Source organism: Eptatretus burgeri, chromosome 8, assembly GCF_056783735.1.
Source record: "Eptatretus burgeri isolate ZD-2024b chromosome 8, Ebu_testis_v1, whole genome shotgun sequence".
NCBI lineage: Eukaryota > Metazoa > Chordata > Myxini > Myxiniformes > Myxinidae > Eptatretus > Eptatretus burgeri.
In genome coordinates, this window is record NC_140968.1 from 5593871 (window position 1) to 5616273 (window position 22403).

General features: G+C 45.4%; 1 protein-coding gene across 1 annotated transcript in view; it reads right to left on the reverse strand.

Annotated features, from left to right (window-relative positions):
- Positions 1-1448: 1448 nt before the first annotated feature.
- The window catches only part of PSMA4 (proteasome 20S subunit alpha 4), a 28936-nt gene continuing 7981 nt past the window's right edge, over positions 1449-22403 (reverse strand). The window contains exons 4-9 of the mRNA XM_085890775.1: positions 18706-18868; positions 16119-16196; positions 15414-15502; positions 5126-5256; positions 3277-3400; positions 1449-1904 (exon numbers count right to left, since the gene is read on the reverse strand). Coding sequence (XP_085746901.1) covers positions 1750-1904; positions 3277-3400; positions 5126-5256; positions 15414-15502; positions 16119-16196; positions 18706-18868 — 740 coding nt within the window. The 3' untranslated portion in view covers positions 1449-1749. The remainder of the gene's footprint in view (positions 1905-3276; positions 3401-5125; positions 5257-15413; positions 15503-16118; positions 16197-18705; positions 18869-22403) is intronic.

Here is a 22403-nt window from a genome sequence, read left to right on the forward strand (position 1 = left end):
CGAATTGCTCAGCGGTGAGTCAAAATGTTCCATTTGAAGTTTCAGCAAACAAGGCCGTCACTGCAGCTCACAGACGGCTTCCTTCCTTGGAAAAATGTCTCAAGGCCACCCATCATTTTGATCTTCGAATCATCTCCATGGTATCTGCACACGTGGTACCACTGTTACCTCAACCCACCACATGTCACACCTCTTACCCTCTCCCCCCTGTGGTTTTCCCTCTTTTTTTAACTCTCCTTTGTTATTCAATCAGAAAAATGGAATAATGAGGGTGTGTTGAAAAGTAATGCCTCCTATTCATTTTCTCCACATCAGGTGAAGATATTTGAATGAAAGACAGAGATTAACATCAATATAATCACTACTGCGGCCCACACATTTCTACCAACGTACGAGTAGTTCCAGGATGCCGTCACGATAGAACTGTGCGTCCTGCTGACTAAACCAGCACTTCACGGTGGCCTTGACGTTGTTGGAAGAAGAACGTTCTCCACGAAGGTGTTCCTCAAGCTTGGGGAAAGAGATGAAAATCTGACGGAGTCAAGTTGGGGCTGGTGATCCTGTGGCGGTACTTACTCTCAAAATCGTAGTGCACACCTGGCTCATCTCCAACACCGAGACATTGTATCAAAATCACAAAACTTTGCACCCAGTGGTGGGAAGAATGGATGTGCAGACTGTGCTTTACCTGTTTTGGAGTTTCGTTTGAATATCTTTACCTGTTTTGGAAAAAAATTGATCGGAGGAATTACATTTTCAACCACCCTCATGTGTAATTTAATGGCTTAATTGAGTTTTGAGAAATGTTTAATATTATCTGCCAAATTTAAAACTCATTCAGCCATTGAATTGGTGTGTTGGTTACTATTCATATCCAAAGAAGGCTGTTCAAATGATACATACCACTCGGTCAATTTGTTTGTTGTGCAGAAGCTGCTGCCCAGAGAGCAACCTCAATTTATGACAGCACGCAGTGCAAGCCAGTGGCAAGGAACCTCCAAGAAGACTGGACCACCAACTCCCCAGAGTCCAGGCAGGAATTTGTAATTTGTTCAGGGTGCCAGAAATAACTTGCAAACTCTTCCCAATGGACACAGTGGGATCTTTAACGTCCACCAACTAATGATGGCAGACGGGATGTCAAATTTAACGTTCATCCGAGGGACGGCACAAACATTGATGAATTACCGTGCCTGCGAAACACCGGGATGACGGTTTATAGCCGTGTCTAGATTCAAAACCAGAAGACAGCTCAGACGTGAGTGTGTGTACCTCTAGACATTCCTACCAGCCCTTACCATCCAATTACAATTAAACAGACGGTGACACGAAATAATCTGCACACAATGTAATCATCCAATGTCTCCCTCTCGTAACCCTCCTTCGCATGCTTCCATCATTGTACAGCTCCATAATACCACATGTGAACACGACACAAAACACGTTCAAACAAGACGAGGAGAATGTTTATTTCATTGCATTCAACTCTCTTAAAACGGCAATAATTAAACAGATATGTTCAAACGTAGAAGACCTTAAAAAAAAAAACCCATAGATCATTGTTAACATTGTAATGTCGGACCAATTTAAGCTGAACAATGTCTGCCAGTGCAGTGCCCGTAGGTGGAGCAAATTTTCAGTGGGATTAGGGAAGTCCCGGCTCGAGCCAAAACTCCTGGCTTGCAGGTTTAGCGGGTCCATTTTTGGAGGTGAAGAAACACGTCACCATCCCAACCCTGCGATGCCCTTCTATTCAGCCTTGTCCCTCTGATCTTTCTCCTTTTTTTCCTTTGCCGCTTTTTTTTCCTCTTCTTCGTGCTTCTTTATCAGCGGTTCCACCTCCTCCTGCTTTAGAACCTTGATACGCGTCTTTCCATTCTCCCTGGTCAACTTGGCGATCTCCACTGTGAAACCCAAACGCATCAATCAATCAGACTCCGACTGAGTATTTAGAGTGATGAATCAGCAATTTCTTACTGGGAAATTTTACCGTAGAACAATCGTCAATGCAAACGGCTTTTTGAACCGATCAAAATCGATTTGCAAACATCATTTTCAAGTCATTTGTTAACCTCAGTAGCGAGAGCATGGGGCTGCCTGTTTTGAGCATTGTAAATACTCGATTCTGGCATTTCTCATATTATGTTTTTTTTATTTTAACTTCAGCGATTATGTTATGGATGAATACATTAAACATTTCTGGAAGAAAAAAAACAAAAAAATAGGCCGAACAATGTGCTTTCATGTCTGCATGCCATACACCTCCATATATTAACACAGGCTTTGATAAAATGCGACCTTCCATTCACAACAAAAGCCTGTCTCACACATTCCACATCTTGATGCCATGGAAACCAAGGCCCTCAAAATCATTGGAATCTCCTGTGACGTAACAGGATCTCTGGGCCTGTTATTCCTGCATCACATACAGCTCGGTGGCCTCCATCTTCTCCTGGCTCCATTCTGGCCTCGCACCTTTTGCACTTTCCATCCTCCGTTCCTCTCCACCCCCAACTTTCTTCAGCGTGTACGCAGTCTCGTACTAACTCACTTCTGGTGAAACTCCCAAAATCCAGGCTTACTGCTCACTTCCACTCATTCGTTCTTCTTTCCTCCTGCCTGTAGAACAACTTCCTCAGTCTGTTCAACCTCATTCTTCCCTCCAGGACCTCAATACCACTGTTCACCTCCTCAGGTAACCCCTTCCATACTCTCATGAATCCTCCCCAAGCTCACCGTTTCCTTTGCAAGTTATTGTGGTTTCTTCACCCCCCCCCCTCCAACCTCCTTTTCACTTCTTTGTTCCATTTTTGTTTTATTCCCAGTTTTCCCTTCCTCTTCTTGCAGTGTTTGAACTTGTATCCAGATTGTTCAACCCTTGTGTTCTCCTCCCCAACCCCTTGCTCTCATTTTTCCCTTTCCCATTCTTCCTCCAAGTAAGTGTCTGTCCCTCTGTTGCGTCTCGCTGGCCCTACTGTTGAAGTTTCCTAACTTTCCACTGTGTTCAAGATGTTCTGTTCTGTGTCGTAGGTCTTTCACAAGCATCAACTTTGTATCCCCCCACCTACCCCCCCCTAAAAAAAATTAAACCAAATAAAAGAGCCTTTAAACCAGTGAAATGCATGTTCGACACAACCACTCAAAACACTGGTCGGAAAGTGACACACCCGACATTATTTACAACACTTCTCCCAGTGTTGTGAATTACACGGTACATTTTCCTTTAAGCTATGCGACACCCACACCCACGCAAAGGGCAGACTGGACAAATCTTACCCTTTTCCGCTGTCAGTTTGCTGATATCCATCGTCTTGTTGAGAACTTTGATGGCCAAAGCCAACGCCGATTGAAGGGTCGTCTCCCCTTCCTTGTAATCCTGCTTCAACATAGAAACGGCCGCCTGAAGAAAATAAATAAATGAATCTGTTAATCCAGGTTGTTGTTCTAACATGCGAGTGTATCAAAGATATTCTAAAAAAGCTGAATCCTTCACACACGCACACAAATTTGGCATGATGATAAGAGGGTTTTGTATGGTGTGCATGTGTTATAAATCATAGACAATGACAGATGTTGAACTTCTAGGTGCAGGAACTTCTAGGTGCATGCGAGAACTTCAAATTTTCAGTGCGATAATGGAACAAACTTTTGGTTCGAAACGAGCAATAAAGACGCTAATTCTTTCTGGACTCGAGCAGAGTCCGAGTCCTCACGACCCGAGTCCTGAAGAGTCGCGCCCGAGTCCAACTCTCCCCAAAAAATTGACTCGAGTCCGAAATCTCTGTTCCAGATACGATAGTTTTTCCACTGACTCACGAACCGTGTATGCCTGCACATCGCACGTTGCTAATTCCGCAATTTTTTGCGCATTATCATGAACCGAACTTACTCCGTAATTTAGCTATTGTCCAAGCCTTGCTAATTGTACAGGGATGTACTTTTGAAATTCTCGTGTCGACTTGTGATGAGTACGGAAAAGCATAAATTCACAACATCATGCATTTCAATTACAAATTTGGTTTGAAGATGGAGGAGAATGAATCGTAGTTTCTGAAGACTTGGGCCAATCTTACATACTCTATGAGCCATCTACCCCATACTATTGGATAGCATGCAGTAAGAAGTGGTATGACTCGTAGTTTAAATAAAACAATAAACAAGCAAATCCTCCTCGCCCCCAAAAAAAACATTCCTTTCGCACCATTAAGCATGTGGGCCTTCCGAGGCAGTTTAATTGGCTAGGGGGCACAATCCTGGACAGGTCGCAACTCTGACGCAGGATACTCGAATGCTTCATTCTTCCCCAGAGCCAGTAGTCATTTTGCTGACCTCAGAAGCCAAGTCGATCCACCTCGTATTATTTACGACACGACAGGGACTCAAACTCAGGAACTAAAGATCTCAATCTGGCCACCTTAACCGGGAAGCCACCACCAGGCTTATGAATAGTAGTTTCATAATAATAATAATAATAATAATGATAATAATAATAAAATATCCATTCCTTTCACGCCGTGAGGCGCATAGGGCTGCCGAGGCAGTTTCATTGGCTAAGCATAACAATCCTGGACAGGTCGCCACTCCAACGCAGGGTAGTCGAATGGCTTAGCTTATTACCCCAGTAAGCTGGTGCTCATTTTGCCGATCTTATAAGGATGACAGGCTGAGTCAACCTGATGCGAATTCATTGGTACGACAGGTGCTCAAACTCAAGACCCTAAGATCTTATGCCAGCCACCTGAACTGTTACGTCAACACCAGGCTTATGAATATTCGTTTACTCGCCACAAAATGCTAAATACATAGAAAAGGGAGTCATGCCAAGATAATTAATGTGCATTTATAATGCATCCTTCTGTACGGTATGGCTCTGTGCACCATATACAGTGAGGCAAATGTTTGTGGGTGGCTTTCATCATTTGCTGTAATCCATGACAGATTTTGATTCTTCACCAATAGCTCAGTCAAAGTTGTATTCACCAAACGGACGAACATCCGATGCAGTCTCTGGTATCCCTGCAACATTTTCATTGAAATATTTTTCCCTTACATTAAAAAAAAAAAAGATCAAAAAAGATAAGTTGCTCATTCCGACTTCTTAATTCGTTCAGAAAACCATACATACTGCGCTGTTGTTGCCAATGCAGGTAGCTTTCCAACCTCCGTAGTTGCCACTGGGATCACTCTGGTAAAGCTGATAGCCATAATGTTTATCCCAGCCCATGTACAGGATCGATACCCCGAAAGGTCGCTTTCCTGCAAGGATAAGATGCAAATACGTACTTAAGTTGCCAATGGATGCATTGCAACCATACATTTACATTTAGCATCTCGCCACAATAAATATCACAAAGTTATAGACTGTATGTGTCGTCAATAAATGGTTCCATATGAAATCATATATATTGTTGCGGTTTTCGCGCCCGCCGGCGTGCGACGGCCACGTAACTCGAATCGCGGCACGTCGCCCACCGGACGGACAATCCAGTCGTGACCCTCTCGGACTAACGCCGGGAACCAGTCACGGGTGGACCTTTCGGTCTCACCGCGATCGAGCCAATCAGCCCCCGCGTGGGATAGGGTTGCTCGCCAAATTCGAACTACCTAAGTACCCACGCGGAGGGTAGACCGGGCGATCGCACCTCGCCGCAGGTCGACTTCGGACACGGGCCACTTAAGCGACCCGTTCCGTACTATCAGAATAACCGAGCGGTGTTATCGTCGACCTCGACGGTTCGATTAATTATCGGGCGTATTCAGCCCACTACCAACCCTTTACGTGAAGCAAGATGGGGATTCAATGGAGGAAAAGACGAAGCGAAGCGGGAGAACAGTTCAACAATAAAGCACATTTATTCGCGACGAACGGAAAGCACACAAATACAATTCCACCAAATGCACACAAAAAAAAAGAAAACACAATTCCATTTACACAAAAAGCAAACATAAAAGTGAAAACACAGTGCAGAGCTAATACCGACTACCGAGCACACGGCAACACTTATACAATTCTACTTCACAGACGGCGCCGACAACACATACCCAAAACCAAGGAAAAGAAATACCCTCAAGAATGGGGTAGGCCTGAGGCCGAGACCGGGTCGGGCCTACCCGTCTGGTGATGAGACGCGGAGCGGCGATGGCCCCGCAACCCGCGGGCCTCGTGGACAGTGCCTGGCAGGGGGTGGGAACGGGGCCCCCTTGGTCGCACTATCTCAGCGCGGGGGGAAACAGGAGGGGGTTGCTGATGCTCGGGGTATAGAGGATCTTTATTATATGCGACGAGCGTCTCCACCTCGGCCAGGTCGCGCTGCCAGCCTCCCTCGGGTGCAGCTTCCTGCACGACGCGAGCACCCCCTCGTCTGGTGTCGCCGCCTTTCCACAGCTCCGTCCCCTCCGTTCCGACTCCAACGCACACGACGAGCAGCTCCACCGCCCGCGAAGTCTTGACCCTCTGCTTCCGACTCTCCTCTTCTTGACTCTCCGACCCGTTCTTGTTTGTGACTCCGACTCCCGTTCTGCTGACTCTCTCGTTCCCGTTCTGCTGACTCCCTCGTTCCGACTTTTACGACTCCTTTGACTGACGAACACCGTCCTTTTATCCCCCCGTAACTTCGCCTTTGACCCCCTCCCTTTGACCTTTCACCTCGCTCCCCATTGGCCCGAGAAAAAGTGGGCGTGAAGGCTTTTTGATCCACAAATTTGCATATATCGATCGCCCTGGGGGCGGGGCCAATTCGCCCCTCGCTCACCGATTGGACGGCAAAAAGTGGGCGTGTGTCGTTTTGGATCCGTTTTTGAAGCACAAAATCCGTGATTTTGTACACGCTGTTCAACGTGCGCCCTACACGAGTCCAGCATCGGTGCCCATGAGTGGCGCGAGATGACGGTGATGCGATGGTGGCGAGTTGTGACGGTAAAGGTCGTGGCGGTTGTGGTGAAGCGGCGTTGTGGTTGGTGGTTGTTGTTGTGGTTGTGATCATGGCGGTTGGTCCAAAATAAAGATAGTAAAAGAAAAACGGCTATCCTGAAGAGTCGCAGCTCGCATAAATGACATGTATTCCCACTAGACAACGGGTTCGGGCCTAACTACACATGTACTTACCGGGATACCTCACCTAAGGGACCTGAATGGTGGTTTGCGAATCTGGTAACCACACCAATATATATATATATATATATATATATATATATATATATATATATATATATATATATATATATATATATATATATATATATATATATATAGTTACAGTTGTGCGGTATTCAATGACCGTCACGCCGCCCGGCGGGTACGGGACGAAAATATCTCCACGCCCACCGGATTAATTTGGCAAGAATTGGGGTCTCCGAATGCAACCACCACGGCTGAAAGCCTGTTAGCCATCCACGGTGGAGGTGCTTAAACGCGGACTAACTGGTTGATAATAGAATCCTCCAAGTGCTTCGGTTCCTGCTGCTGATCACCATACACAAGTTCTCATCAAAAAGGGGATTTATTCTGGGATAATGGGAACAATTACAGGGGGGGAAGGGGAAGAAGAAGAAGAAGAAGAATAAGAAAAAAATGGCTGTGCAGCAGTGATCACAGAGAGTTAAAATGAGTAAAATATAGCAACGCGCTCCGGAATCACGATGGCTTAATGAATACGCTTTTACTATTCACTCAGAAAAAACGGGAATGAGAATGGAGATGACAAGACCAAAGGAAAACCTGTCATGTGCGAGCTCTGCTCATGCACGTGGTCCAGCTACCCAACAACCACTCGCAGCTCGTCTCTGGTTCCGATCGGCCGATGGGGTTCGGTTGGTGCGCAGCGGTCCCGTGCCAGCTCGTCTTCCCTGAGCCTTGCGTGCTTCTACCAACTACAAACCACAACCAACAACCCGTATGCTGCCTTGTGTGACTTTGTGCCCCATTCTTGTGTACTTTGTGCCAAACACTTACCCCAAACCACGAACCTCTTCACTTGCACCACTTCGTGCCCTGATGTTGTGCACCTTGTGCTACCTACCAACTATGAAATGCGAACCTCTCCTTGCTTGCGCCACAAGCGTATGCCACCGAGGTGAGCGCGGCAGCTCTCCCCGAGTAAATCACAAATTCCCTCCACCAGGCCTTGAGGGCATTGGCCCAGTACAATTACCACAATGTTAAAAAAAAAAAACACGCATAAGGTTGGGATTGCAGGGAGGAGGAGGGGGTGGGGATTGCAGGGAGGAGGAGGAGGATGGGATTGCAGGCAAGGAAAAGCTTGACAGTTTTCAGTGCTTGCCATTCCACCTGCAGAACACATTTAACTATTAATAGTACCAAAGCACTAAATTAAAGAACCTTTAAGACAACGTAAGTCATGACACAAACTGCAATGATCTCTGTATACACTAGAATGGCACTTGTAGAGTGCATAATCTCGCCTCGCACATTCATTCGGAACAAAAATACCATCATCAACTGAACATGCCACTATTATGGCTCATTGCCATAATGGCCCATATACCCGTATCATCCATGCACCCGGATGTCACACAGTTTCTTTGCATGGGTTATGAACGTTATATATTTTATTCTTCACTCACATCTGGTCATAAATCAGACATGAGAAGTTTCAGAGTTTTTTTTGGATAAAGATTTCAATACAACTAATTTTAGCTGGACTACAAATTCACCGATGTTGCCATCATCATCACCCTATATACCGCATGGGGAGTTGATGACATATGCCAAGTTTCAATTTTTTCCGTTGAGCGGTTTCGGAGAAAATGATGTCCAAATTTTTTCTTTTAATCCAACATGGCTAGCATACAATGTGACCTATGATGTCACAGTAAGCAATGAAATATTCTCCATGGTGAGTCTCTCCTATGTTTAAAGCTTTGCATTGATAGGAGAAGCAGTTGCAGAGAAAATCATTTTAAAACGAAAATATATGGACGCAGGCACGCACACGGACACGCGCACACACACACACAACTAGAAAAATGAAGCATCTTACAAATACTTAGGAATAGAAGAAGGCCCCCAGGTACAACACAAAAAATGCATAAAATAATCAGCAAAGAGACCCTATGTAGAATAAGACTAATTCTGAAGTTATCCCTCTCCACAAGAAACAAAACCAAAGCTATAAACCAACGTACAGTGCCAATATTCCAATATAACTGTGCAGTTATAAACTGGCCACAATTGGAGATCAACAATTTCGACACCAAAACAAGGAAACTTCTAACTATTCACAAGATGTTCTACAAAAACCAATAGGCCATGGGCTAGATAGGGCCATCGTGCACCCCCCCCCCACCTCCTAACAAAACTATGTTTTTTTGAAGTGTCTGGATATGCTGAATACGAATTTGAATGTTAACATTGAAAATATTGGCATGCACTACCTGTTTTAGCCTCATGAAAAGGGGTACCCTCAAAAATGAGTTTTCGTCATTTGTGCCAAAAGCGATTTCCGTACCCAATCAGAATGGCTTCTCGACGACCCATTACACTGTCAGAGTACACATATTATGGCTTATATGAAACATAATCTCATGCTGGTTCTATGTATGTGTCTAAAATTAATATATCCAAGAGCTTAGATAACATGTTGAGTACATGGACTGTATCGTCTTATTAACTGCCCATTACTGTGTTGTTGAGTTTTCAATAAAGCTTATTTTATCCTGTTTCTTGTTATATATCCTGCTAATTAACCATGAGGTGACATGCCAATGCCAACTGCATTCCACTTGATGCCAAAATGGGTCCAATATCTTGGATACCCACAATGTCATCACATCCTAAATTGCATATGGTTAATCTCATTGTGTTTGTTAACTATGACCAGAACCTCCATCGAGGTCAATACCTGACACAAAAATGACTTGGTGCTGAAGAGAAAGCTTGATTTCTCATGAACAAAGATATCCATATTGAAATTGGTATTGTGTGAATTTTTTTTTCCTCCACATAATTATATTTTTAATGTGCAGAATATGGCCATTGGAGCAGTAGTACAGACACCTCCCTCTCAAGGAACTTCAACAACAAATATTCATTTGCAGATTACTTATATTAAGAATTATTCCCATCATTTACATTGAAGCCAACAGGTTAGTTAAGATACAATTCATTTATTTTGACATTAACATCAAATATGTAGTTAAGTTTTCTCTTTTCGGTCAAAAACAATCACTTAAGTCAATTATGGAAGAGACCTTCATGCGGCATGCTAAATCTCATGGTGGTGCCGGCGGAAATGCTACTGGTGTGTCAGGAATTCTGACGAATTATGATGCCTATCAACGCTGGGTACGAACAACCCATGCTCGATCGCGGTATGTAAATGCCACCCTCAGTATGGCTGACATGTCATCTGGAACGGCAACAGAAACCAAGCACCATGAACTTCGTCCAGCTGAGATCCTGAAGAGTGAGAAGTTAGTGACAAGAACAATGGAAGCAGTGGAAAGCTTCCTCAATCCATTTGAGGTGGAAAGCAAATACCACTTGCTAATTGTCTCTTCTGGTGCTGCTGCATCTGATGAAGTCCAAAAAGATGTTCTGATAGCTGAACAGGCAGGCAAGGATACCAAAGATGCCTTCATTGCTACACGCTTGGAAACAGGGCGTGACTTCTTTGAACTAGTCAGGCGTCTCAACCTGAAAACCGTAGCTGACATGAACAAGAAGAGCAAAGTCACAACAGCGAAGAACAAAGTCATCCAATACCAGCAGCAAGGGAACATTGCTTTCCAGTTGTTCATGAAGTCCCAACAGCAAGGCCTACAACTGGACCTGAAGGAACTCCTCACTTATCCACTGACTCATGTACCATACAGTATAGGCACTGCTATTGGCTTCTTGGCCAAAACTGATAAGTCAAAATAAGTTGATGATGCTGCCCTACCATTCACTGATGAGACGCTTGCCATTCTCGAGGGTAATGCCTACTTCTACGACTTGAAGGAGGTACCAGGCAACTTCAACAAGATATGCAGCAAGGTGTTTGACATGATGCCAAAGACAGGCAATGTTGTGTTCAGCACAGACAGCTACCTGCCCAACTCTGTGAAGGTGATGGAAAGACAGAGGAGAGGATGTGGAGAAAAGTTGATTATAAAGGGAGAAAACACCAAAAGGCCTGCAGATTGGAAACAGTTCCGAGCCAATGATGAAAACAAGCAGCAGTTTATTGCACTGCTTACTGGACTCTGGAGCCAAGATTCGTATGCCAGAAAGCTGCATGGGAGACAAGTGATCATCACCTGTGAAGGATCAGCATATCTGCTGACATCTGAAGATGGCCACTCAACATGCAGAAGAGAAGTTTTGAGTCTCAAGTCTGCTCAAGAGGAAACGGATTCCAGTCATTCTCTACTGTGAATATGCCAGGAGCAATCATTACAACAATGTTGTGGTGAAGAGTCCAGACAGTGACATATTTTTTCATCTTGCTGCACAATGCTCCGACTATGACAGACCTAAAGATCATGTTCGACACAGGCACAGGAAACACGAAGAGGTTCATCGATATCAGTGAAATATCACGTGGCTATTCCCAACAGCATATGACAGCAGTGATGGCACTTCATGCCTACAGTGGTTGTGATACCACGAGTGCTGTCAAGAGGTTAGGCAAAGTGAAGCCATTGAAGACCCTCTCAAGGATGCCGAAGTTTGTGGAAGTTCTTGCCAGGCTGAGAGACACGTGGGATGTTTGGAGGGACCTCATGGATAATCTCAATGAGTTCACTTGTGCTTTGTATGGAAGATCTCGTGTTCAAAGTGTAGATGAGTTGCGATTCTTGAGAACGAGTGAGCTGTGTGCCAAAGATGATGATCATCTCACCCACTCAAGTAATGTTGACCTGGCTACTCATCCTCCATGTAGAAAGAGTCTGGAGCAGCACATCAGGAGAGTGAACTACCAGGTTGGGATATGGAAGAAGGCCCACATTGCCAACCCTGATATCCCTGATGCTGGTGACGGACACGGTTGGGCACTTGTCAACCAAAAACTGGAGCCTCTCTGGTATGAGGGGGTGTGTCCTCCCACAGTAGTTGACAGATATTGCTGAATCGGTGAACACCAGTGATGAGGGAGATGATGAATCAGATGACGATGACAGTATACCAGAGGAACAGGAGTACTTATCTGGTGACAGCTCGGAGTCTGACCAAGATTGAAGAACATAGCTGAACCCATTAGCTGTTGACATTGATTGAAATGGATGACAGTAAAATCTCATGATATTGTTACTTACCTGATGAATACAATGAAACTGTATGATCATGATAATATATCAACAGAAATATCTTGAAATATGTATATGAAATATATATATATATACTGTGTTATCGCTTGGTAAAAGGAACAATGTTACAGACTGTTATTTACTACATGTAAATATAATGTTGGTTTCAATCATTGTTTGTAATCAGAATTTGGGAAATAAGTATGAATGTCGCACATTTATATGTATTGTAAAATTCATTACTATATTATTTAGAGTGGGAAAGAATATACCAGCGATATTAACATAAATAATGTTCTCAGCAATTTACTTTATTTTTAAAAACCAACCCTGCTTTTGATTTTGTGAATACCGTTCTGTTGTTTATAGTGTGATAACATCATGTGTGTTCATGTTATCTGGATTAAATTGTATTTGGATCCTATATATATATAGATAACAAATCAAGTCAGATTCTTATTCTGGACTATTTGGCAGAAGAAAAAAAAAAAGTCTTAAAAATCAGCTTTAATGAAACTTCTACAACACAGTAATGAACGGTTTATAAGACGATACAGTACATGTACTCAACATGTTATATAAACTCTTGGATATATTAATTTTAGACACATACATGGAACCAGCATGAGATTATGCTTCATATAAGCCATAATATGTGTCGTCTGACAGTGTAATGGGTCGTCGAAAAGCCATTCTGATTGGGTACGGAAATCGCCTTTGGCACAAATGACGAAAATTCATTTTTGAGGGTACCCCTTTTCATGAGGCTAAAACAGGTAGTGCATGCCAATATTTTCAATGTTAACATTCAAATTCGTATTCAGCATATCCAGACACTTCAAAAAAACATAGTTTTGTTGGGAGGTGGGGGGGGGGGTGCACGGTGGCCCTATCTAGCCCATGGCCAATAATGCATACCGAGGTTGTACTTACCGAGTCGAGAAGGTGGAGGAGGTAGTTTGATAGAGCTTAACCAAGTGCACAGAACATCGTGTGTCGGACTAGCGGAGTATGTGAAAAGCTCAACAGACTTTTGGATGATATTTGTATGTGAACACGAAAACAACAAACCAGAAAAGGGATCCTTAATCCATTTGGAAACAAACTTCCAAAGGTGCAAGTTATGGATACCAAACAGGAAAACGAAAGAGAAACAAACACAGCCCCAATTATTGCAAAGAAAAAAAAAAGGAAAATTACAAAAAGAAATCTCAGAGGATACACTCTGACAAATGGGAGAATGATAAAGATCACGAAGATTGAAAAAAAACAAAAAGAGCTTGACGGGATGGGGATCGCCAAGGAAGGTTCATTGGAATGGCTAAGAACAAGTCAAATTAATTAGGAAGGAGAACGAGTTATCATCAATGCCCAAAATCAAACACTACATTATGCCTTTGAGAAGATGGCGGGATTGAGCCTATCGGACAAATGCAGGTTTTGTCAGGAAGAAACAGAAAGTATCAGCCACCTCCTTTCAGGATATATATTAAAAAAAAACTCATGTCAGAACAGCTGTACACAGAAAGACCTGACAGTGTCTGTGGAGTAATCCACTGGCACATCTGTAAACATTTCAACATCCCGGTCACAGAACAATCATGGAAACACAAACCAAATCCAATCCTTTAAAATGAACATATAATGCTCACACATGACAAGATCATCCCATCAAGTGTGGACATTGCAAACAAAGCAATGTGTCCAGATATGGTGTTCAAACACAAAAAGGAAAAGTCAGCATTGTTGATGGAGGTTTCAGTTCCCAATGACTTTGGACTAAATGCCACAGAAATGAGGAAAATGACCAAATACCAGGATCTGAAATATGAGGTCAAGAGGATGTGGAAATTGAGGAAAGCTGAAATTGTACCAGTGATAGTCAGTGATACAGGAATGATGAAGAAAACCCTGACTGACGGTTTAAAAATCATTCAGGGGAATATCACTCCAAACGAGCGATAAGTGGAGGCTGTCAGAAGTTCAGTAATGATTCTGAAAAAGCCCTTGGAACGAGGCTATGAGAATGAAACTTCACAGTTTGGTTCATGAATCATGATCCTTTACCAATACATAGGGGCAATACCCCTGGGTGCTCACCTGGTAGTGGCTGGATAAGATAACCAGGGAACCACTGGAAGGCATGTAATGACACACAAAATATGTAATGAAGAAGAAAGAAAATACCTTTGGATTTTTTTTAAATCAATACCATGAACAAACTTTGTAACATCACGGGTAATGAAGGTTGTGGTCAAGCTTCATCGGAATTGTGTGTGTCATTTCTGAGAAGAAAGCAAATACCTATTTTGGGGGGCAAACCCCCGTTACACACCCTGAGAGCCTGATTTTTCTAATGTCATGAACAATCTTTGGTACATTAGGGATGATGAAGATTGGAAAGTTTTATCGTAATTGCGTGTGTCGTTTCTGAAAAGAAAGCAAATACCACCTCTTTGGGGGGTTCCAGGCACCCACCTGAAGCTCAAGGTAAACTCGAGGAGACCGCTGTCTGCTAGACAACACCTCAGCACCACTCCACCACACACCACCACAATCTGTCCCAGGAAGTTTACACCATGCTTTTCCTCACATCACAGACCGAAGTGTTTTACGGTGGCTGGAGTACAAATCCTGCCACCAACCTCCTAAAAAAAGAAAGAAGTAACCCCACTGCAGGAGGATGTCCGCACCCACAGTTGGGCACTAGATATGGATGGCCATGGCTCACAAGGAGCTCCTCCACCCTTTGACAGGTTTTCTTTTTAATCCCGCTGGGTGTCCATACCCATACACCCTGGGGAGGGACTGGAAAATAAGGTATGGGTTTATGGTAGAATTGGTGCAAATTGGAGAAGTAGGGGGTGGTCTGGAGATGAGACAAGAAAGGAGGAACACCAGAATGGAGCTCGTAAGACAACAAGACCACCAACCTTGCCTGGGATGAGAAAGCAGCACACTTAGCTTCTTCGAGCACGATGCCAATGACACAGAATCGAAAGGTGCTATGGTTTCAAGGGGAGAGCAAATATGGGAAGCAGTTAGCATCAGTCCATAGTGGGGAGCCATATTTCATGGCACTTTGGATTACAGCATTGAACAAGATCACAATGAAAATGAAACAAAATTAAAAGTTTGCTCAGCTAGTTTCATCCATTCCATACCTCCAAACTGTGTATATGACTGCTTCAAATCACACAAAGTCATAACCAGCTGCTCACAAGGTATAGGTTCCTGGTACTGGAAATAATACCTGCCGGTACAAACAAACACGCAGGCCAACACATTCAGTTTCTTGTTAAACACTGCATACATCCTCTCCATCAGCTCAATGCAACACTGCAGGTGGCAACCCTACTTTCACCTACGTGCAACTGAAATATCATAAAGGAATAGCAGAAATGCATTTGAACCTCATACTATAAAAACTGTTGAGTGACTGAACAAATCTCTGTCCAAAAAGCAAGTTGTACTTTTAGTAAATCTCATCACAGCCGTAATAGCGATTAAATGTGAAAATAAACTCGTTTTGATCCTTTTCGAGTTGTAATCCATGCAAAAGAAACAACTGAAAACAAAATGACAACGCAAGTTTTATCAAGGAGGCAATGCTGCAAATAAACGTAGATTTTCCTGAACGAGAAAGGGTGGCTAGCTAGATGTTTGCTATCGGTTAACACAATTTGAATATCCAGCATCACATCAGATAATTTTTTCCCACTCAGTTTGGGGGATTACTGACAGCACTGCCATTACACAGGGAGCCAGAGTTTTCGCAAAGGGCATGAAAAGCAAGCCACAGCGGAAGGAGTGGCATCAGTGCAGACATACTAAAGTTATAAAGTGCATGGTCTGTACCAAGAACTCACCTTTGAGCGATTACCCTGAGCTCGTTTGTGAGGACGTTTGCATCAGCTGTGATTCCAGCCACGCTGCAGGCCAAGTCACTGTCAAACCACAAGATATTGTCAATACGTATGTGTAGTATCATGAAAGTGAGACAGGCCTTTAGGCCAAAATAAGAAGAAAAAAGTTGGCCGGGGGAGGGGGGGGGTCTGATTTTCTGTCCAGTCCTAAAACAGAAGTGCTAACCCCCACTCCACATACATACTGTTACGGCTGTGGAAATTCGCAAACCACCATTCAGGGCCCGTAGGTGAGATAACTCTAAGTACATGTGTAGTTAGCCCCAAACCCGTTGTCTAGAGGGAATTTATGCGATTCATTCGGACTGCGACGCTTTGAGATAGCCGTTTTTCTGTTTTATCTTTATTTTGAACCAACCACGTCTCAACCGCCATCACAAACAACCACCTTAACCACCACGCCAGCCATCGTCACAAACTACAACCACGCTCCAACCCTCAGACGACAACAACAACAACGCCAACAGCCACGGCCTTTACCTTCACAACTCAATCCCGCAAACATCGCATCACCGTCATTCCCAAACGGCACCATAACCATCAAACCACCACCGATAAACCCTCCACCACCCTCACCTCTCTCCTACGGCCATTCCCGCACCACCTGTGAACACTGAGCATCGGGCTGTCTTGGGCTCGGTCAGCGATACGCACCGAGCTGCGAGTGCAAATAGCGGCCTTTCCGAGAAGAATTTGGATCAAGAATGCTACATGCTCACTTCTGATCCGTCCAATTAGCAAGCACGGAGCGGCTTAGCCCCGCCTCCAGGCGCATCTGAGTGAAATCGAAATATGCAAATTCTACGATCAGGGGAGGTTCACGCCCACTCTTCCTCCGTCCCATTGGCGAGTGTGGCTCCGCCCCCGAGGTGATCCTGATCCGGATATTTGCATATTGTTTTCTCCTGCCGGCCTATAAAACGGCGAGCGCAAGGCAAATCGGGGCAGTCAAGTCGGCTCTGGAGAGCCGAGTGGAGCCCGAAGTCTGGGGAGAGTCAGTTTTTGGTTGGAGTGCAGAGTGTGGCAGCAGCAGAGTGTGGCAGCGGCAGAGAGTGGAGTCAGGTGGCGAAGGCATCGAGTGGGTTCTGCAGTCGGCTGAGGAGAGTTGTGGGAAGAGGCCGAGGAGCTCGGGTCCGAGGCGAGAAGGACGGTGGTCGGCGACGAGGTCGCGGTGGGAGATCGCTCGTCGCGGGACCCAAGCAAGCCAGCCATTCTCCTCCCCCAGAGCATCAACAATTCCCCCTTTCCCCCGCGCTGAGATAGTGCAACAAAGTGGGCCCCGTTCCCACCCCACTCCAAACGTCGTGCCAACAAAACCCGCGAAGGAGCACGGAGTCGGGGCACAGCCACGCGGCCACATCTGCGGCTCGTCGCCTACGCGTCACGAGGACGCGGGTAGGACCCCCCCCCCCCCGGTCTCGAGGGCCTGGCTGCTCCTTCAAGTTATGCGTGCATATTGGCCGACAGGCCCGTCTGCCCCCTTGTCTATGAGGGTGGCTTCTTTCCTTTGCTTTTGAGTGAATGTGTGTTGGCGCCGTCTGTGAAGTAAAACTGTGTAAGTGTTGCCGTGTGTACGCGTATTCGGTAGTAACTCTGCGTCATTGTTTCTTTTGTTTTACTGCTATAGGTGCATTTTGACTGTTTGGCTGTATATGTGTGCTTTCCGTGTGTCGCGTAATAAATGTGCATTGTGTGAAATGTTTTCCCGTTTCGCTTCGTCCTTTCTTGAATTGACCCTCCATTCTGCTTCACGTAAAGGGTTCGTAGTGGGCTTAATCCGCTCGGTAATTAATCTGAACCGTCGAGGTCGACGATAGCACCGCTCGGTTATCCCGATAGTACGGAACGGGCCGCCCAAGCGGCTCATGTCCGGAGTCGACCTGCGGCGAGGTATGATCGCCCGGTTTACCACCCGCGTGGGTACTGAGGTAGGTCGAGTTTGGCGAAAAACCCTATCCTACGCGGCTGGCCGATTGGCACGATTGTGGTGAGGTCGAAAGGCCCACCCGTGACTGGCTCCGGCGATAGTTCCCGCAGGGTCACGACCGAATTGTCCGTTCGGTGGGCGATGCGGCCGCCATTCGAGTCGAGCGGCCGATCGCACGCCGGCGGGCGCGAATTCGCAACAATACTTAACAGAGTAATATATCAAACTATGTCAAAAAACAAATAATCCCTCGTTACCCTATTATTTTGGGTCATGTAACCTGAACCCGACCAATACATTTTTTTACTTGGGTTAATGTTCTGATGGGCTCAAAGTAGGACTGTTGCATGCACATCTTTCCAAAACATAGGCCTTGGTAGTTTTTATGGCAATAACCATCATCAGGTTTAAATAACAAGCAAGCTCTGTATTCCTTATGGCAATTAAGACTGTGGAACACCTCAAGGGACAAAACCAGTCATCCTTAACCAGGTCATAACGCAACTTCAACATTTGCAGCAATCGAAGATAAACAGTCCATAACTAATAAATAATGATAGATAATAAACTAATCACGACAGCAAAATTCCCGTTGGTTCTCACTCATTCAGTTTGTAGATTTTCTCTGAAAACATGACGTCATCAAGCAGCTTGTGCGTATTGCGCCGTTCGGCTACGAGGAGCACGCCATCATTAGCGAGGATACCCAGACAAGTGCCAGCATGGCCGATTGCTTCCATGGCATACTCGACTTGGTACAACCGGCCTGGACATGGGAAGGTTTACACATCACAATGACAAGGTGCAATAGATCAAAAAAAGAGAAACAACAAGCTTTCGTTTCAAGCAGTATCAAATGCCAGTGATCAGTTGCTCAATTTCATCAATGAAAGTTTTGTTTTAAAATCTCAGCCACAGTGTACCAATTCATAGCAGTCTTTACATAAATTGCATGAAATGTTTCAGATAAAATAAAAAATAAAATCATACATACATACATACATACATACATATATATATATATATATATATATATATATATATATATATATATATATATATATATACATACACTACACATAAATACACAAACCATCAGACCCTGACATTCACGGGGGTGGGGGGGGGGGAGTACATTCCTAAAAAATGCCACGAATGTCAAGGCATCATTTCAATGGGAAGAAGGGGATAGGTTTTTTTATTTTATATATATTGTTGTAGATTTCCACCGCGTTCGGCGTGCGGACAACCGCTTCAGCCAAATCGCGCCCACCAAAGGCCGCAATCCAGTCGTGGTTTTCCGGACCAACCCCAGAAACCAGCCACGGATGCCTTAACGCACCATAATCTAATCAATACTTTGTCCACGTGCTACAGGGTCAATCACCGAATTGTCGATCTACCTAACTATTCGCGCGGACAGAAAATACCAAGAGTTTATACCTCGAGGGGAACTTGTACGGACACGAGCCGCTTAAGCGTGCCCGTTCCGTGTGCGTAGCCGAGCGGTTTGATATCGCCAAGTCCCGTCGGACCAGATTATCGCTTCTATCGGCTTAATTAGCCAGTTAATTCCCAATACGTGCCATGGCAGTCAATACAAGGAAAATGCCGCAAACGAGCAGGTGAACGTTTAAACAATGGGCATTTATTTTCAACACGTAAGCAGTCAATGAGGGGATGGGGACAAGACACGAGCAAAGCCTACAGCCGAGTTCTATGTTTTCTATACAAGCACATCCTTATGGCAGTTCCACTTAATGGAGGACAAGGCACCACAGACTTTCACACAAAAACCCAAGGAAAGAAAAGGGCTCACGAGCCTTTATTTCCAACTCGGGAGCCTGGTTGACCGAGGGCTCCGAGAGACTGGGCTGGTTACCTTGCCGCCCCTTGGTGGCGACTCGGTCGTCTTCGTCTCGCTGTCCCGTTGCCAACGTGGCAGCGGCTCGAATGGCGACTTGGTCGTTGGGGGGCCTGGCGGCGTGCCCGACTCCCCACGCTCCGCTCTCCTCGACGAACCGCGGGCTTGGTTGGTCGGGGCTGGTGGCGTGCCCGACTCTTCGCCCTTTGCTCTCCTCATCGAACCGCGGGCTTGGTTGGTCGGGGCTGGTGGCGTGCCCGACTCTTCGCGCTTCGCTCTCCTCATCGAACCGCTGGCTTGGTTGGTCGGGACTGGTGGCGCGCCCGACTCTTCGCGCTTCGCTCTCCTCATCGAACTGCTGGCTTGGTTGGTCCGGACTGGTGGCGCGCCCGACTCTTCGCGCTGCGCTCTCCTCGACGAACTGCCAACGAACTGCTTGCCCGCCAACGATCTCCTCGCCCGCCAACAATCTGATCTCTCGGCGTCCCAACGCGCCTTTTATAGCTCCGAGGGGTGAAGCCGCTGTAGGTTTCGCCACCCGAAGCCGGCGCTTCCCCCTTTCACCCTTGAACTTTCACCCCAGGCTGGCTCCGCCCCTTTCACCTCTGATTGGCCAGTTCCCTTGACGCAAAGGCCATTTTGATCCAATTATGGTAATCAGCAGTCTTCACGGCTGGTTTGCACACGGACGTTCCGATTGGCCAATTTCTTCCACGGCAAAGCCCGTTTTGATCCGATTATGGTAATCAGCCGTCTTCACGGCTGATTTGCACACGGACGCTGGAAAATGTGGCTCCGATGGCGGTGCGCGCGTCCGGGTCGACGGCTTCTTGCCGCTGCTGCTGAGGCGGGCGTGATGGTGTCGCGATGTTGATGGCACTGTGGTGGGGATGGCGTGGTTGTAGAGTTGTTGGCGTTGTGGTGTCGGTGTTGGTAGAGTTTGTTGTTGAGGGGATGTTGTTTGTTTAAAATAAAAGATAGAAAAAGAATAACGGCGAACTCAAAGATGCACAGGCCGGCACACGAACAAGACCCGTTATACATCGGTGGGGGAACCTAACCTGAAACACATACTTATCGGAATAACTGATCTCTGGGAAACCTGAATGGTGGTTTCCGAATTTCCACAACCGTAACAATATATATAAATTTTTTTAAACACTTCAGGACTGGTCTCCGAAATCCACCGCCACTGATATTAATTTCACCTGGAAATTCTTCCACAGAAACGCGTTCTCTCTTATGCACAGATTCATCCCACCGAATCTTCAATTATCAAACCCATCCTCTCGCTCTTGGTACTCTGAATCCTGTGGTGAGGAAGTTGCTTTAATTAAAACTCGCATTCTCCTCAAGGAAGGTAAATCTGACTGAAGGCAACCTCAGATCATGGCACAAAACCCGCAACAAGTGCGTCTACTCTCAGGAGAGCCAGAAAACAACATCTGTCCAATCTCAAGAATGAGCTTTCAAACTTGTCTTCCTCTAAAACCTTGTGGTGCCATGTCAAGTACATCTCTGGTGCATGCTCCCCTTCCTTCACTTCAAATGGCAGCACACGCAGGATGCCCAGTCAGCATCTGGCTTTGGAGGCCAACTTTGAAATGTGGCTTGCCCAAGAGAGATCATGGCTGAGAGTGACACCCAAGAGTTTTAATGACTGAATCTCGGTGAAAGGGTTGGTGAGAAAATATTTTATTTATCGATTTTGAGGCTCGTAAAAGAGCTAACACACAGAGCTTATAACAAAGGGAGCAAGAGACAAGAGGGGTGGGACAAGGAAGCACAAAACAGTGGCGAAGAGACAGAAGATCTGTGGAAGGCAGAACAATGCCTTGGGTACTCCAGCCTTGACAGGGAGAGGAGATGAAAGGGTTCCGTTGAGAGCCACACATTGGCTATGAGAGTGGAGGAAGTCAGTAATCCAAGAGTGGAGTTGGCCTTGGATTCCATCGGCAGAGAGTTTGGAGAGCAATGCAGGATGCCAGATTGTATCAAAAGCTTAAGATATGATAACAGAGACGGCCCTGATCTTATGTCTGATATTGAGGGTCTCCATCTATTGTTGGGAGAGTCGAAGCAGCATGTCCAAGGTTGAGTGACCAGGTCTGAATCCAAATCGATGATCTGAGATGAGTTTTGTTGGAGTAAAGGAATGATTTATGTCAACTGCGATGATGGATTACATGAACTTGCTGATGATTGTAAATAAGCTGATTGGTCTGTAGTTAAGGGGACCTGTTTTTGCAACTTTTGATGTAATGCAGTGATGTTGGCTGATTTCCAAGCAGATGGAAGAGGGCGATGGTAAATGACAGGGGGAAAAGGGTAGAGATGAAGTGCAAGAGCAGCAAAGCAGGTTTTTAGGACACATGAGAGTCAGTCCGTCCGGTCCAGTTGCAGAGTCAGAGTTGAGGGGGGTTGCCAGAAACTTTTC